Here is a 17,880-nt window from a genome sequence, read left to right as displayed (position 1 = left end):
CCGCACCCCCAGGGGGATGGGCTGGGGTCTCTAGTGGGTGGGCGGGGGGGGCCTAGGGCTACTAGCACCCATGGGGGTTGGGCAGAGGGGCAGAGCCCCAGGAAGGTGGAGTCAGGTCAGTGCTCGCTGGTTTCTGCAAACTCTGAGTTAGTGGATACTGAGCTGCCCAAGGAAAAACAGCTGGTCCTTGAACAACATGGGGGTGTACGCACCCTCGCCCCAGCCCCGACACAGGTGGAAGTCCGAGCATGATTTTGACACCCCCTAACGTCACAGCATTCATCTTGGTGTCCAAGGGAGGCTGGTTGCTGGGCACCCCTCCACCTGGGATCCCAAACCCTCCGGCGCGCAAGTCCTCTCTTGTCAAGCCCCCGCTGGTGGGCTCACACCCCTGGCTCAGTGAGCTGGCTCCTCAGCGGCGGGTCCACGCATGCGAGATCTGCAGGTGGAAAAACATCTGCCTAGAATTCGACCCCCGCGGTTCAGACCTGAGTTAAGGATCAGCTGGCGAGGGCCAGGCCCCTGGCAGCTCTGCTCGCCCATCCTGGCCTCTTGCCACATGCAGCGTGTCTTGTGGGTGCTCCTGCTTACAGACCTCGAGCAGTGTCCCGCAGCCCAGCACTGGCCTCCAAGCAAAGCTGTTTGGAGCACGCAGCCTTCCCGGGCGTGGGCCGCCACTGTGCTCCAGCACTGTGCTTGGGGTGCGGCGCTCTGGAGACTTCACGGGCCCAGAGCACAGAAATGCAAAGCAAGACCTGTGTAGACCGTGTTTCACCATGTTTACAGGGTGAGGGCCGGAACCAGAGGGCGGAGAGCGCCATGCCCGACGCCGGTCTGTGCCTCAGGGTCTCCCTGCACGCAGGCACAGCAGGTGCTGGTTTTGGGGTCACACATGCATTTTAGCAACCAGATGACTATGCAAAGACATGAGTAACGGGGGCAGCTGTAGCTCCCCCATTGTCAGATCAGCACATTGGCCGGTTATCTGGTGCCACCAGGGGCCTGTGGCCAGGCGCTGACAGGGCCGAGGATTCCTGTGCATTGGAAGTGCCGGTGGCTCCTGGAAGAGCCTGCATCCGCCCCTTTGGGTCCTTGGGAGTGGGTCCCCCAGATGCCCGTTTCCCCTTGCCTGACACTGCGCCCTCCCGCCCTCCCCGAGCAGCCATCAGCTTCCTCATAGAGACCGGCACCCTGCTTCACTTCCCCGACACCAGCCACGGCCTGAGGAACCTCTACTTTCTCGACCCCATCTGGCTGTCCGAGTGTCTGCAGAGGATCTTCAACATCAAGAGCTCCCGGTCAGTGGCCAAGAATGGGGTGATCCGGGCAGAGGACCTCAGGATGCTGCTGGTCGGGACGGGCTTCACACACCAGACGGAGGAGCAGTACTTCCAGTTTCTGGCCAAGTTCGAGATCGCCCTGCCCGTCGCCAACGACAGGTGAGGCCACCACCTGGCCGGCAGGTGCTCCCTGGAGGGTGGGGCGCTGGTGGCTTGAACAAAAGTTCCTGGAAGGGGCGGCAATGACCCACCTCCTGGGCTGGGCAGCAGGGGCACTGGGCGTGGCCAGCGGCTCCCTCTTGGGCCACGGCTTCTCTCTCCAGCGGAGTCAAAGAAAGCCACTGAGCGGCAGGAAAACTACAAGCTGGCACTTACAACGCCGAATGGGTTCACATGTGGGGGCGATGATTGGTTGACTGCTTGGTGAATAAATAGGGCTGTCACTTCTACATTAGGCATGGCTAGTTGGACAGTAAAGTCCACCAGGCTGCTGCCCAGTCCTCGTGGCCATTATAGTGCAGGGACTGAAACGTGCATCCAGAACCCGAGCACGGACCCGCCACCTTCTTTTCTTCATAGTAAAAAGGCAGAGACACTGTTTCCTGTTAGCATGCTGGTCACTGCAAGGACAGTTGGCTCACGCATGCAGCACCCTTCAGGGGCAGGGTACCTCCACGCCACCCGCAGCCTAGCCACGGTCACCCTCAGTGGCTGGGAGTGGCTTCAAGCACACCCCGCTGTGGGTCCCCCAGTGTGTGTGTGCTCATGTCTTTATCATCAGCCCCCACAACCACGGCTTCAGCATCTGCAGCTTCAGTATCTGAGGATTCCATCAGCCCGCAGCCACGGTGGGTTGAACCCGAGAATTTAAAACCCACCCAGAGAAAAACAAAATCTTGGTTTCACATTAGTGACCCCGCGTAGCTCACAGCTGTGTCATTTGAGGGTCAGATGTACTTGGAGGCGCTCAGGTGACTTCAGGAGTTGGGAGGCCCAGGACGGCTCTCCCTGGAGCTGCTTGTGTTTCGGACTCAACCTCACACTCAGGCGCACAGAGCCCAAAGACCAAAATGTTGCTCTGACCCCGGTATCTGCTCGTCCCTGGGGCTGCACAGCTGTGTTTGTTTTTCCTTCACCATCCAAAGTTAACTTGAAGCAATTCCCTGGTCGCAGCACAGTTTACGGACTAATTCGCCATGCCTGACGCGTCCCTGGCCACATTTCATGCCTGGCTCTACACAGAGCCCTGCCGTCCAGGCAGCTTGGCATGGGTGTGTGTCCTCGGCTGCTCAGCCCTCCCTCGGGCAAGCTGTGGCCCCAGAGGTGTGAGCTAGTGAGAGGACCCGGGCCAGAGGTCTCTGAGCCCAACCGCACACCGGGGAGGCTCCTTCAAGAGCTGGTCTCAGGCCAGAGCGGCGCCCCTCCCCACCCCTAGGGGAGCCCCTGGGATCTGGACCCTCCCACAGGCCAGCTCCACTTGCACTGAGCAGCTGCGTGACTTACAGTGGAGACTCGGCGGGGCGCCCTGGGGAGGGGTCAGAGGGGGACCTGCAGTCTGAGCAATCCGGGGGTGGTGGAGGCAGCCCCTGCGGGAGAAAGGAGAGCAGGAAGGCACGAGGCGGAGCCGCGTTAGGGAGTCCCATGCGAGCCAGGTGGGGTGAGATGGTGGCCACGCGGTGCTCAGAAAGGCGCTGCCGCTGGGGAGCTGGAATGGCTGCAGAGGACACCAGGGCCGCCCCGCACAGCCCTGGCCCGTGGGCGGCACTGTGTCTCCTCGGTGCCAGGCCAGGGCCCGCGAGTGCATGGGACTCAGCGCTGGCCTTGGCGCCTGTTGTGAAATTTTCCTCCTGCAGAGTCTGGGGTGTGGGAAGCCTCTTCCAGAAAACGCTGCCGCTCTTACCGGACCTCAACTGACCTGCTGCATTGGGAGGGTGCAGGGCACAGCCTTCTTGAAGGAAAGCTCACCCCCCCCAGGCACTGCCCCAGGGCTCCCCCCGCAAGGCCATCTTCAGGCCAGCTCCCCGGGGACCGCCCACTTTCATCTCCTCTCAGAGGAGGCAGAATGCTGACTCACTGACACGGTGACTCAGCACTTTCATGAGGCCGCCACCCCGCCACCCCCCATCCCAGCTCCTGAGGCCACGCATTGTGACCACCGGCCAGGGACAATAAAGAGCTCCGGAGACCCAAACGTTGCTCCAACCCCAATATCAATATCGTCCCTGGGACTGCAGCTGTGTTGTTTTTCCTTCACCATCCAAAGTTAACTTGGACTCAACCCCCGATCCCAGCACAGTTACGGACTGCGACTTGCTCCATCTGATGTGTTTCAACCACACTTGCATGTCTTAGCATCTTCCTAGTCTCTTAGGGACCTTGATAAGTGTAGTTACCTTGCCCATCTTCATTTGCTCCCCAAGCGTTATTCCCAGCATATAAACTACCAGCTGCCCTCGCTTTCTAAAACGGAAATCCCAACACCCCGGGGGGGACGGCACCCCTGCAGCTCAGCGCCCCTTGCTGTGTTTCAGCTATCTCCTGCCACACCTCCTTCCATCCAAGCCCGGCCTGGACACCCACTGCATGCGGCACCCAACGGCCAACACCATCCAGCGGGTGTTTAAGATGAGCTTTGTTCCTGTTGGCTTCTGGCAAAGATTTATAGCCCGGATGCTGATCAGCTTGGCAGAGATGGACCTCCAGGTAGCTGACATTCTGCCTGGGTTGGGGGGTCGGGGGTGCATGCACAGGAGGTGAGGTTGCCTGTGCCCCGGCGGGAGGGAGAGGCCCAGCACTGAAAGGACCTGCCCTGAGACCCTGTCTCGCCCACTTAGGGCTCGGAGGCCGCGCGGTGAGGCCGCCTTTGCCGCCCTGGCCAGCGGCCTGCTGAAGTTGAACCATGCAGCAGCTTGCTGGCCTAGACGCAATTCCCCCCCTTACAGAGCTGCCTCCACACTGTAGCCTCCGTCCGAGTCCCCCGTAGGACTCCTTAGCACTCGTGTGGCCTGGGCCCACTCGGAGGTTCTGCTAGTGGGTGTGACTGGGACCAGAGAGCCTGCCTCTGACATGTCCCCCGGGCCGGGCCGCGCCTGGAGCGCCTGGGCCCAGAAGCCCTCGCTCCGCTGTGCCGAGACGCCCGGAGCTATCAGACGGTGCAGAACAGGCCCCCTGCCCTCAGCGCGAATCTGGTTGTGGCTCCCAGACATCAGTAGTTTTCCAAGCTCCCAGGTAACTCTGCTGTCCCATTCAGTTTGAGGACCTCTGGGAGGCTGAAGCTCGGTCTGGAAGCTACAAAGCCCTAACCCAAAGGGTTCGTTTCTGGGGGCTCGCCTGGTGTTGTTGAAAGAGTCCCAGCCGGCCATCAGGGTTAACATCAAGTCCGAGGAAGTAGTACTTGTCTGGAGGTGTGATTCTCAAAGTGGGATTCCTGGAAGAGCAAAATCAGCCTCACCTGGGACTTTGATAGAAATGCAAATTCTTGGGAAGCACCCCAGACCCCGTACCTCAGGAACTTTAGGATGAAGCCCACCCAGCACTTTTTCACAAACCTACAAACCTTCCAGACCCAGTCTGCAGGATCATTGCCACATACGCCTTGCCTCTTGAATAATTGGCATGAAACTCGGGTGTGTGTTTATTTTTGCCACATTTTAATTCAAAGGCCCTTATGGCAGTACAACTTACTATCTAAATAAACAGATGCTTTGATCTTCCCTTTTTGCTGAAATGGTAAAAACAAATGCGAGAGCCTGAAAACTGTTGAGTTTCGTGTTAGCAAGGAAAGAGGCTCTTTGTGGGACCAGAATCAGGACGGCCCTGGCCCGGATTCGTCTCGCTGCCCTCCCCTTGAACTCGTCCTTCTGCCACACTCTAAGTGGGAGGTCACAGAGCACCAGGACTGTGTGTGAGGCCCGACTCCCAAGAGGGCTCAGCCCCGGCGGGGTGGGGGCCCAGCTGGACTGGGGTGGGGGGAGTCTTCCTGGCAATATCCTTGCTGAAAATTAGCAAAGAAGTCCTATTGACATGCAGATGGTGAGGGAGGAAGGCAGACACTTCCATCCTGACTCAAGGCCTCGAATTCTACTGTCCACGGATGGAGCTGGGCCGCAACACCTGCCCGAGCCAGATGTTCTCACCCCGACAACAGTCCTTTCAGACACTGATCCCCAAAACGTTCTGACCCTTTGACCCAGTAATCCTATGGCTAAATATCTGAATAAGGAAATCATTTGGTGTCTGAGAAAATCTGTGCTTTTTCAAATTTGACCTTTTTTTGAGGAGTAAAAGGTAGAACCACTTAAACACCCAAAGAAGCCCATAATTAAGAAAATTACTATACTTCATAGAATAACATGCCTCCCCGCTGTTTTAGAAGCGTGTTTGTGGATACCAAAAACCCTGTGATGGGAGATTGCACTCTGCTTGAAGTTAACGCCGGTGTGGGATACTCCGGCTTCCATTTTTCTATATTTTCGGCATTTCCTAACATAAGCACTTGTTTGTAAAATCAGGGCAGGAGGAGATTTTTTTTTTTTTTAAGCTTATTTTCATTCCTTTGGGGGAAATGTGTCCCCAGAGTACCCTAGAGACCCTCTCAGCTCAGTCAGCCTGAATTTGGCAGGGGTGAGGGGCGGGGCGGGGCAGGGGGTGAGAAGGTGGCGGTCATTTATCAAGCAGGGGCCAGCCCGGCCTCCTCAGAGCTCTGCCCAGGCCAGCGAGGAGCCCCGCATACTTAAGCAGGGCCTTTTCTCTGTCTTTCAGCTTTTTGAAAACAAGAAGAACACTAGAAGCAGACACAGAAAAGTCACCATTTACAGTTTTACCGGAAACCAAAGAAATCGCTGCAGCACATTCAGAGTGAAGAGAAACCAGACCATCTACTGGCAGGAAGGGCTCCTGGTCACTTTTGATGGAGGCTACCTGAGGTAGGGACAGTGGGTGCACCTGGCTGGACCCCTGTGCAGCCGAGACCCCAGCCCCTCCCTGGGTGCCCTGAGAGGGGCTCCTCATGGCAGCTTGCCAGAAATAGGAGACCCCCCCAAATGTCCCAGAGGTCCCCCTGCCCTGAGCCCTCCAACTCTCCTTTGCAGAACAGGAAGGGGGAGGTGGTGTGATGACCACAGCCCAAGAGCGAGGGATGTGGTGGTGGCTGAGTTCAGGGATGAGAGCGTCAAGCACTCCCACCCTCCGGGGTCAGAGGGGGCACCTGCAGGCGCCACCAGCACCAGCCCTGCTCAAGAGAGCGAGCGGGCCCCTGGGGGCTCTCGGGCTTCCCAGCAGAACCAACACATCACAGGCCAAGAAGCCTATCTAGCTCCCTTCTTTGTTTTGAAAGAAAGGCATGACTTTTATTTGTTTCATAAACACACAAGATTATTTCATGTTTACAGTGAGTTTTTCCATATCTTCTTCAGCTCTGTGAGAAGAAGGAATCAGAGACTTTCTTCGAGTGCCCGACCTGGGCTGCTCTGGGGGCCTGGCACTGTCGTGTGAGCTGTGTGCTCACTCCTGGCTCATGGCTACCACTTGGTGGATGAGAGCCCTGTGGTCAGGGCAGGACAGAGCCCCCCGGATCTCACCGGAGGCTCAGACCCCAGCCAGGACGCCCCTCTCCTGCACAGTCCTAGAATCCACTTCACCATGCTGGGGGCAGACAGGGGCTGTGCTCACAGGCACGTAAGGGCAGGAGCCTCCCTGGCACAGGGCCTGGGGGCCCTGGGGCCTGAGGCCTTGTCCTGGAGACAGGGACAGACTCCCCGGCCCTCCCGGCCAGCCACAATGAACCCCTTGTTGTTTCTGGGCCACAGTGTGGAATCCTCGGACGTGAACTGGAAAAAGAAAAAAAGTGGAGGAATAAAAATCATTTGCCAGTCAGAAGTGAGGGACTTCTCGGCCATGGCTTTCATCACAGACCATGTCAATTCCTTGATTGATCAGTGGTTTCCCGGTAAGAGAATGGCCCTGAGACAAGCCTAGGCTCCTGTTAATGTTTCTTTACAAGTCAGGGTGCATTTCCTGCTTTGGGGGAACAGAAATCCTATTGGGATTCAGCCCAAGGAATCTGCCACCAGAAAGCAGTCTTGGGCGTGGGTGGGAGCTCGCGGGGGACAACATGAGCTCAGACCCCACAGGGCATATACGGACACCCTGGTTTACCTCCCTCAAGTGGGAGCCTCCCGTGGGCATCATTTATCGTGGAGACGGAACTGCTGGAATCTGGGGCGAGCCCAGCAGACGGCGATTTACCCTGTGTGCCAGGGTGGGGAGGAAGGGGACCTTCTACTGGAAGGATCTCCTCCTGCCAGTCTGTCCCCACCCCTGCATCTCAGAGGGGGTCAACCCCACACACGGCCCTTCTCAGACCCTTTGATCAGTTTCTTCATCCAAAATCCGCCCAAAGAAAACACTTTTGAAGCAAGCCAGCTGAGGTTCTCTGTTTGTTTTGCCACCAGAGTAGGGACAACCCCCCAGGGCATCCTGCGGAGAGGAGGCCACAGCAGGCCCAGACCAGGCAGCCAGGGCAGGAGGCCACCGCGTGAGCCATCAGCCTCTGTAGGCCCAGAAGCCCACTGCCAGGCCCCGGTCCTTCTGGGACGAATGGGAGGGTCACCTGTGGAAACCAACAGAAAGGGGTGTGGGTGTGAGCTATGGCGGCTGGGTGGGGAGTTGGCCACCCCACAGCACCCCACAGGAAACAACCTGTGCCCCCCCCACACCCCCCACCACAGGTATTAGTGGGGAAATTGACTCAAGGCCCTTTAGAGGGTCACTTGAACAGGCAGGACAGGGCGGAAGCCCCGAGGCACAGCTGCCAGGAGAAAGCACCACCAGGCAGCCAGCAGAATGTGCTGCACCCAGGCCTGTGGATAACGGATAACATGCACCCAGAAAGTTCTAGAAGGACATCTCCGATCTGCACAGAACAGGGTCCCCAGGGTGTCTCTGTGGGGCTCCTTGTTGGTGTTCCTGTGCATTTAGGAGCAGAGGCAAGTAAAGCTGTGTCCTGCCTGGTGGGACCCTTGTCAGTTACTGGTTTCCCAAGCCTGTTTCAACGTGCACTCATTTCCCCCCTGCGCTGCCCTCAGGAAGGATCACACTAGTTGCCAGCCTTCTGATTCTAATTTTAAGAACGGTTCCTGGCTGGCATGGTTCAGTCATTGGGAATACGGCATTGCAGCCTGGCCCAGCAGTGCAGGGGGATCCCCAACCTCCAGGATCCTCCTCCACCGGCCAGCTCAACATCCAGACCACCTGTCGGCTGTCCAAAAGGACCCCTGAGTGTGGCCGTCATGTCTGCCTCTCCCTGCAGTCCAGGCGAGGCAGGCAGACCCCGCCTGGGACCGATCCAGCCAGCCTGGGGTGCAGGGCCCCCCGGGGTAGCTCAGAGGCCTATCAACAGCTGCCTGCCCGCCAGCCATCTCCTGCTCTGCCCTCACACAGCCCTGACGGCCACAGAGAGCGACGGGACGCCCCTCATGGAGCAGTACGTGCCCTGCCCGGTCTGCGCGACCTCCTGGGCGCAGCTGGCCGACCCGAGCGAGAAGTCCGAGCGGGTGCAGTACTTCGACATGGAGGACTGTGTGCTCACGGCCATCGAGCGGGACTTCATCTCCTGCCCCAGACACCCCGACCTCCCCGTGCCACTGCGGGAGCTGGTGCCCGAGCTGTTCATGACAGACTTCCCCGCCAGGTACGTCATTCGAGGGGTGCCCCCAGGGGGCCAGGCTTTCTGGTTTTGAGGTCACAACTTGCCCAGCCAGTCTGAGCATGGGGGAGGGAGGGGTGGAGCCAGTCTGGGACCCACATTTCTCCCTCTCCCATTAACTGGCAGCTCCTTTCCACTGCTCCACACTCAGAAACAGGGACCCCGCACCCTCAGACCCACTCTCCCTTCTTTGGCAAATGTCAACTCCTAACTGCTGTCCTCAGGCTGAACATTTGGGTCCCCCGAAGCTACTTTGAGAGTTGATTCTTCCTCTGCTAATCGAAGATAATAACTGGGAAGAGAATCGGGGAGAAAATAGAAAGCATTTTGTGGTCCTATCCAACAGGAAACCAGCACTAAAGCCAAGTGTTTGGGGAAAGATGGGCTCTTCTGTCGTCATGGAGACCAGAGGCCATGGTGACTGGGTCTCTGTGCAGACAACCAGGTCACGTTGGTAGTTACCAGCTCTTTCAGAGTTGTGAGACCCTGTTGTTTCTTACCCAAACGAGTACTATATCTGATTTCCTTAAAAACAGGTAAACTTTGAGGGGAGCGAGGGGGGTCAACCATATTTGTATTCTGTTTTCCAAATTGCTCTCCCATCCCAAGAAAACAGAATGTGTATTACTCTATTTTATTGCAGAATCGAGGTTCCAAAGCATGAAGCTGCTAGATTAAGCAGTTGCTTCCTCCACCCCATCATGTCCCCCCTATAGTTCTGTTCACTATCCCCTGTTACCTCAATGACTATTAAACCTGCTTTTCTGCTAATTAAGCTTTATCCCTAGATCTTTAGCGTTGAGTTATTAGGATCCCATCTCAGAGACCACATACAGAGTTTTGTACAACGAATCCAACTGGGGAGAGGGAAAAGTCCCTATTAAGCAGCCCCAGATTTTATAATTTTCATCTATTTGCTGAACCTCACATATCATTGGTGCCCAGCTAGCTCGGGGCTCTTCATCTGCTGTCTAGAACACAGAAGGCTGGCCTGGGGGCCCTCCTGGAGCCAACCACAGGCATAGCATGGCTCCTAACAGAAAATTCTCGGTCAGGCGCTAAGAAGCCATCAATCTGAAAGGCCTCACAGCCCAGCAGAGGCTCTCTGGAAACTGGCCATGGTCTGCCCATGGCTTTGAAGCCCAACCCCCCACCACCCCCGCAGGAGGTTGTCGGGTGGGAGCAGGGGGCGTGGCACCCACGGTGGTATCTACACAGGTGGGCACTTCCAGAGTTGGCAGGAATCCTAAGCCAAGCTCCGGGAGGAGCCCACTTCACAGAGGCGCCCAGGGCCAGCTGGCTGCATCGCCTGCCCAGGTCGGGGCTTTCTCTCGGGTCCATCTGTCCCAGTGGGCAGTTTTGATCCGTGATTCTCTGCAGTTGGAACAACTGACCGCCCAGGCCCCCACCTACCCGCAGCGCAGAACCAGGGCTGTTCTGAGCCCTCAGTGTCCCCACAGGCTCTTCCTGGAGAACAGCAAGCTGGAGCACAGTGAGGACGAGGGCAGTGTCCTGGGCCAGGGCGGGAGCGGCACTGTCATCTACCAGGCGCGGTACCAAGGCCAGCCCGTGGCCGTGAAGCGGTTCCAGATCAAGAAATTCAAGAACTTCGCTAATGTCCCAGCAGGTAAAGAGGGCCCTGTCTCGGCTCTGCAGAAAGGTGCTCCCACAGTTCAAACTTGGGGCCACGTGAAGGAGGCCCAAGGCCTCCCTCCCAGGAGCAGGGCCAGGCCAGTGTGGGCCCAGGGGCTGTCCTGCTCTGGGCTTGGCTGGGGGGACAGGGACTGGCTGGCAGTCAGGCCGAGAGAGGCCTGGAAAGTGCCTTTGCAGGTGACAGTCTCTGAGGACACTAAGGCAGGGCGGGGAGCACTGCACTGAATCTCAGGCGGACCCCTCAGTCATCTCCTCTAAAGGAAGAAAGATGGCTTGGGGGGTCACCCTGGGTGCCGCTCCCTCCTTCCCACCCCATAGAGGGGGGAAGGCCCTCTTGGTCCATTCCAGCCCACATGTTCAGAGGCCCCAGCACCCCTTAAGGCCCAGCCCGTGGGGGTACAGGGAACCCCCATTTTCAGGCAGCTTCACAGCCCCTTTATGGCATCCCCTAGCTTAGCGTGGCCATATTTTTCCCCCAAAGATTTATTTGTGCATACAAGAACGGAGTGGAGACGGGATTCACCAGAGACAGAGTGGGGAGCAGAACAGGAGGATTAACTTAAATACACTGCTGAGGGGGGCAGCAGGTGGATCAGGAGAGGTCTGCCGCGCCCTGTGGGTCAGCTCCCTGGCTGGGGGGTTGATCTCCTGGTTGCAGACAGCTTCATAGTGCTGCGCTTTAACACGTTGCACCACCAGCATGGTCATCTTGATGATTGTAAAGTTACTTTCTTTATACTCAGTGGAAAATTAGAGTCATAGAACACTATTAAAAAAAAAAAACAGGAAAGGAGATCATTTTAATGTGAAAAGGATGCAACTTTCTGCAGAAATCCAAGCGACTGTTGACAAACACCAGAGCCAGTGAGTATCATAACGTTGCTCTGCAAACACGAGCTCTCCCTTGGAGCTCAGCAGACCCCCACCTACGGTGGAGACGCGTTAGAAAATGTCCCCCCAGGCAGCAAATGAGGAGCCGCTAGCACACATCAGTGCATCCACTTCTGATCAAAGTCCCCACAGCAGAGGGAGACAGATCTGGAAGACTTTCCCAAATTTCACGAGAAATGACCTAATCCCTGAGCAGCTGGGAAATTTCTGCAGTGGAAGACAAAGAAAGAGTCCTGCCCAGCACATGTCCTGACTTACAAGCCTGCAGGCAGGAGAGCAGCCTTCCGGGGCCGGGGCCAGCCTTCCTGGGAACGGGATAGCCCGCTCGGGGCGGGGCGCTGGCTGGGACTGCGCTGCCTTCCAGTCAGGGAAGGCTGACATCATTCAATTCTTCATGGGCTGGAGGCTCAACACGAACAACAAAATTTGCACATGTAAAAACCAATTTGGCCACACGTACATGGCTCTGGTACAGCTGGTGCATCTCAGTTGCCAAGAGTTCTTTCATGTCGCTTGAACCCTTGTGCCCAGCCATCCCTGGTTTTAAAATCAGATTGTAGGGGAGGGACAGATCAGGACACAGGAGGACAAGCATGGCCTTGTGGACCTGGACCCCGCTGGCGGACCTCAGGACTACCCACTGCCCAGTGCGTGGCGTCCTGCCCCTCCATTTGCCGAGGCCCCTGGGGAGAACAGGTGCCTGCCCGCAGGCTCGCATTTTGAGGGCACTGGCAAAGTTTCTGGCGCAGACCAGTAGCTGCCCACCGCTGCCTGCAGGCCTGTCTGGTGTGGCCTGAGATGACATGTCACAGACCCACAGTTTTCTCTGCCGCTGGTGGCCCCGCCCACTCGGTAGGGGAGTAAGGTGATTCCCTTACGGTGAAGAATCAAGGCCCAGCTCTCCGACCTGTGCCCTGCACGCCTAGCCAGACTCTGAGGATACAGGAGGGAGACCCTTCTGCGACCCACGGGGGGACGAGGGCTGCTAGAGTGACCGGTGGGTGATGAGGCCAGGGACATGACAGCGTCAGGGGTGAGGCTGGCACCTCAGAGGAAGGAGCTTGACGGCAGCCTGCAGTGCCACCATTCGGAATGCCACCAGATTCTGGGTGGCATACTGCAATCCCTGACATTGCGTTGCGTTCAGATACATGAGATGTAAACCCCGGCCTGACCCTGGAGCAGCTCTGAGTTGGCCGGTACCCCCACCCCCGTGGTCCTGGACAGGCCCCAAGGCCAGCGGTGAGGGGCAGCCTGCCCCTGGCTGGTGCTGACTGGTGCTGACAGCTGTCCTGCCCCCCCCCCAGACACCATGCTGAGGCACCTGCGGGCCACAGATGCCATGAAGAACTTCTCGGAGTTCCGGCAGGAGGCCAGCATGCTGCACGCCCTGCAGCATCCCTGCATCGTGTCCCTCATCGGCATCAGCATCCACCCGCTCTGCTTCGCCCTGGAGCTGGCCCCGCTGGGCAGCCTCAACACCGTGCTGTCCGAGAACGCCAAAGGTACGGTGAGCCGGAACGTTCCACAGAGCACTGCCTCGGGCCCAGCTCATGGACACCCTGGCCTGAGACTGCCCCTCTGGAGAGCCTGGGGCTCCCAGGGCAGGTCCGGGGAGCTGGGAGCAGGGGCACCCTCCTGCAGGGCCCGGCTGTCTTGGCCAGGGCACACGGCCGACTCCCTGCGGGTGAAGGAGCCTCTCCAGGTCCCAGCACGGTGGGTGGCGTTGACGAGGCTGCAGGGCTCCGGACCTGGGGCCAGATGGGCGCAGTGTCCAAGTCCTGCTGCCCTGCCATGGCCGGGGAAGTTGCTTCACTGACTCCAGCCCAGCAGCCGTAAGCCCCCAGTGCGTAAATCTCTCCTCTAGCCGAAACCTGCACCATGTCCATCACTGGTGAACTCTGAGACCCCAGGTCAGTAGGATCATGTCTTAATTTTTTATCCAAATTTTGATTCCAATGGGAATTTTAATTGTACTGAATTATATAGAGATAATTGGTAACACATGCACACACATGCATATTTCAACTGTCTTTTTTTTTTGTTATTATTATAATACTTAATTTTTACATCATTTTGTGCCTTTCTCCATCTCAGTTGTAATCCCCGTGGGCTTCCCATCACCAAATCACCCATGTGCCATCACAATAGTCCAGTGCACTCCCCCCAATCCCCATTTTTGATCCCATTCCCCCTCCACCCTCGGTAAAATGTCTCTGGTATAGTTGTTCATTGTTATTATTTTTTCCCCTGTCCTTTATGCTCCTGCTATGACTGAAGCCAACTGGTATTTTTCTTCTTCTTTCTGGCTTATTTCACTAAGCAGAATCATGTCTTATTTTTTAACAAAATCTGAAAATAATTTACCTTGAGAAATGGGAAAATTCCAAAGAGCTGACAGAGAGGTATCTGTCTTCTGAGTCGGGAAGAAGCAGGGCTACTAAAACCAGTTCTTTCTCCCCCAACGAAAGCAAAACAAATTGTCGTGCAGATTTATTTTTTCATGTCTGCACTCACCTTTGAGAGGTGTGGTCCGAGATGAACTCTAGGAAATTTGAATCCGTGACCTTTTCGTGAAGACACCAGCCATTCTGGCCATAGGCTTGGCCTACTGAAGGCATTTCGGTCCCTCTGGCATCCAGCACAGAGAAGGTGGTGGTGGCAGGAGAATGCCAAGTATGGAGGAGATAGAAGGGAGACAGGAGACAGTGGTCATGTTGGTGGGTTTGTTCTTTTTTAAAGGTTTTTATTTATTCATGCATACAGAACTAGGGTACAAGCCAGAGGTGCAGGGGCAGTGAGAGGATTCACCAGAGACAGAGTGGGGGGCAGAACAGGCAGACTGTCGAAGTACACTGCTGAGGGGGGCAGGGGGCGGGTCAGCAGAGGTCTGCCGCGCCATGTGGTCACCTCCATGTAGGGCCGGGGATCGAACTCGCATGGAGGCGGCTGCGGCCAGCTTGCAGTGCTGCGTCCTAACCCGTTGCACCACCGGGGAGGGCCCTGATGGTTTTTATTTTTCTTCTTTGCAAAGACTCTACCTTCATGCCCCTGGGACACATGCTCACCCAAAAAATAGCCTACCAGATCGCCTCGGGGCTGGCCTACCTGCACAAAAAGAACATCATCTTCTGTGACCTGAAGTCGGACAACATCCTGGTCTGGTCCCTCGATGTCAAGGAGCTCATCAACATCAAGCTGTCGGACTACGGGATCTCAAGGCAGTCCTTTCACGAGGGTGCCCTGGGTGTGGAGGGAACGCCCGGCTACCAGGCCCCAGAGATCCGGCCTCGCATCGTGTACGATGAAAAGGTACCTGTTCCGGGCCGCTGCCGGCCCGGCCCGCCTTTCCTCACGGGGCAGGAGCTGTCCCCGAGGCCAGTCAGGCCGTGGCGAAGGCACCTGCAGTTTCTGGGCTTCTCGTACCCGCCCCCCAATTCCCTCTCTCCTCGTGCTCACCCACACAACAGTCGCCTCGCCCCAGGCTCGTGCTGCACCTGGGGCCCAGCCAGCCTGTGTGAATCACCTGGCATTGAAACTTCTCCCCCCGTGTATATTTCTCCTAATTTGATTTGTGAATGGATCATTGACTAACTGCCGTCAGCACTCACCTGTTGCTTATTAGCCATAAAGGAAAAGGCAAGAAAACAAACGCTTCTCAGTAGCAGGTGTGGTAAACAAGGCGCCCAGAAACTAAGGTCATAATAGGAACCTTCACCTTGAAATTCTCAGCTGTATCTCACATTCTTCTGGTAAAATGTCACATCTCGACCTTCTGAAAACCTATATAACGCTCTCCTTTTCGGGCCTTTGTATGATGTTAAAATTAGAGGAATCAGCATATTGTGATCTTGGAGACATACCCCTCTTTGTGATTGACATCCACTGCTCTTCTGTCACCAAGCACATAGGCTGAATGTCATGTTTCCTGCCTTGTTTGACACTCGTACTCAAGAGTAAGGACCATGGCGTCCTTGGAGTCCTTTGCCAGTGCCTGACAATTACCCAGTTCCCGGTGTTTAGGGTGCATGGATGCTGGGTGGGTGGGTGGGTGGAGAGGGAAGGATAGCCAGATGGAAGGGCAAGTGGTCAGCAGGACGAGCCGTCAAGAGGATGGGCGCCCGGCTGGTTGGGTGGAGAGTGAATAGATAAAGGTGCTGGAGGAAGGGGGGGGCGGTCAATGGGTGATGGACGGATGCGTAGGTGGTGGACGGAAGTGGGGATAGGATGGGTAAGCGAGCAGAAGGGTGAGAGGGCAGAGGACAGATGACTAGTCGGATGTTGGGACAGACGACGATGGAATGGAGCGTGAGCTGGCAACCGCCTCCATGTTTTCCATGTCTCATTTTGTGTCCCTGTCCCTGCCCCTCCAGGCCAGTTGTGAAAGCTGCTGGGCCCAGGCAGGGGACCTGACCTGACTTGCCTCTCCACCAGGTAGACATGTTCTCCTACGGCATGGTGCTGTACGAGCTGCTGTCAGGACAGCGGCCTGCGCTGGGCCATCACCAGCTTCAGATCGCCAAGAAGCTGTCCAAGGGCATCCGCCCGGCTCTGGGGCAGCCGGAAGAAGTGCAGTTCCATCGACTGCAGGCGCTCATGATGGACTGCTGGGACACCAAGCCAGAGAAGGTAGCAGGGCCCACGGCGGGGCTGGCACGCCTCCCGCTGGGCAGAGGCTGGGCATACGGCATGGCCGCCAGCACCCCTCGCCAGCACCCCTCGCCTCAGGCGGGGCAGCCCTCCTCTGCTCTCCTCTTCCGGAGAGACAGTTACTGCCGCTACGCAGCCACCTCGTTGTCTTTGAGTACAGGGCGCTTTGTACAAAGATCACTCAGGAAAATTGAGCTGCACCGTCCTCCCCGCCTGTGGTGTCACGTGATCGTGCAAACAGTGCTCAGACCCTTTGCAGCAATGCAGCCCCATGCCAGCACAGAGGGCATGTTGCCACCTGTTTCAGTCACAGGGAACAGATATGCGCATGAGCGTCAAACTGTCTTTTTACCTATTTTTTCTTGAAGTTATCTCCTGCCAATGTTCTTTAAAGATTTATTTATGTATGCACACAAGGACTGGGGTACAGGCCAGCGGTGTGGGGGTGTGAAAGGATTCACCAGAGACAGAGCGGGGAGCAGAACCGACGGACTGACAAAGTGCGCCCCTGAGGGGAGCAGCGGGACCCTTAAACAGAGGTGGCAACATCCGCTCTGCGCTGGCGTGGGGGTTGCGTTGCTGCAAGGGTCTGTGTGCTTTGTCTGTTTGTACGGTCATGTAGCGTCTGCAGAGGTCCACTGCGCCGTGTGGGTCACCTCCCGGCTGGGGATCGAACTCGTGCTGCAGTGGCTGCAGACGGCTTCCTAGTGCTGCGCTCTGGCCGGTTGTGCCACCTGTCATTTTAAAGCTGGTTGTTTTTGGAAGAGGCTGGTGCTTTCAAGGTTAAAACCCACTTCCCAGGCCCTCCCTGGTGGAGCAGCGGGTTAAAGCGCAGCACTGAGAAACTAAAGCCACTTACGCAAGAGTTCGATCCCCGCCTGCCCCGGAGGTGACCACATGGCGTGGCAGACCTCTCCTGACCCGCCCGCTGCTCCCCTCAGCAGTGTACTTCGTCGATCTGCCTGTTCTGCTTCCCGCTCTGTCTCTGGTGAATCCTCTCACCCTCCGCATCTCTGGCCTGTACCCCAGTTCTGTATGAATAAATAAATAAATCTTTAAAAAAAAAAAAAAACCCACTTCCCAGCTAGACAGTGCTCATTGATATACTGGGGGTTGGTTTCTTGGGCAGTGTGGGCATCAGTCTGGGTGCAGACGACCCTGGCTCACGGCCGCGGTGCCTCTCTCCCTCAGCGACCGCTGGCCCTGTCCGTGGTGAGCCAGATGAAGGACCCCACCTTCGCGACCTTCATGTACCAGCTGCCCTGCGGGAAGCAGACGACCTTCTTCTCCTCCCAGGGCCAGGAGTACATGGTGGTGTTCTGGGACGGGAAGGAGGAGTCCAGGTAGGAGCCCCACTTCCCGTGCTCAGCTGGTGTTGGGGTTGGGGGGCAGTCAGTGAGGCCCACGTGTGTGCCCACTGGGAAAGAAGGTCTGGCGGAGCCCACTCGAGAGAGAAAACCGCACCCGGGCCTACAGATGTGCCCGTGAGGGGCGGTGGTGAGAGCGGCCAGGGCAGGGGGCGGGCGGTGACACGGGCGCCGTCTGCCCTTGATGCCCAGGGGCATCTGCCAGGGCAGGGGGCGGGCGGTGACACGGGCGCTGTCTGCCCTTGAATGCTCAGGGGCATCTGCCAGGGCAGGGGGCGGGCGGTGACTCGGGCACTGTCTGCCCTTGATGCTCAGGGGCATCTGCCAGGGCAGG

The 17,880-nt window shown here is 57.1% G+C and overlaps 1 protein-coding gene across 2 annotated transcripts in view; it reads left to right on the top strand.

Annotated features, from left to right (window-relative positions):
• Positions 1-17,880, top strand: part of LRRK1 (leucine-rich repeat kinase 1) — a 102,010-nt gene that overhangs the window by 72,867 nt on the left and 11,263 nt on the right. For both annotated transcript variants that reach the window (XM_012732751.1, XM_012732750.1), the window contains 10 exons: positions 1,163-1,439; positions 3,812-3,983; positions 6,042-6,205; positions 7,088-7,227; positions 8,721-8,970; positions 10,446-10,612; positions 12,837-13,034; positions 14,564-14,841; positions 15,964-16,158; positions 17,371-17,522. In XM_012732751.1, the coding sequence (XP_012588205.1) occupies positions 1,163-1,439; positions 3,812-3,983; positions 6,042-6,205; positions 7,088-7,227; positions 8,721-8,970; positions 10,446-10,612; positions 12,837-13,034; positions 14,564-14,841; positions 15,964-16,158; positions 17,371-17,522 (1,993 nt within the window). The remainder of the gene's footprint in view (positions 1-1,162; positions 1,440-3,811; positions 3,984-6,041; positions 6,206-7,087; positions 7,228-8,720; positions 8,971-10,445; positions 10,613-12,836; positions 13,035-14,563; positions 14,842-15,963; positions 16,159-17,370; positions 17,523-17,880) is intronic.

The sequence above is a fragment of the Condylura cristata genome, unplaced genomic scaffold, assembly GCF_000260355.1.
Source record: "Condylura cristata isolate star-nosed mole 26May11 unplaced genomic scaffold, ConCri1.0 scaffold00035, whole genome shotgun sequence".
In the NCBI taxonomy this organism is placed as follows: Eukaryota; Metazoa; Chordata; class Mammalia; order Eulipotyphla; family Talpidae; genus Condylura; species Condylura cristata.
This window is presented reverse-complemented; position numbering and strand designations above follow the sequence as displayed.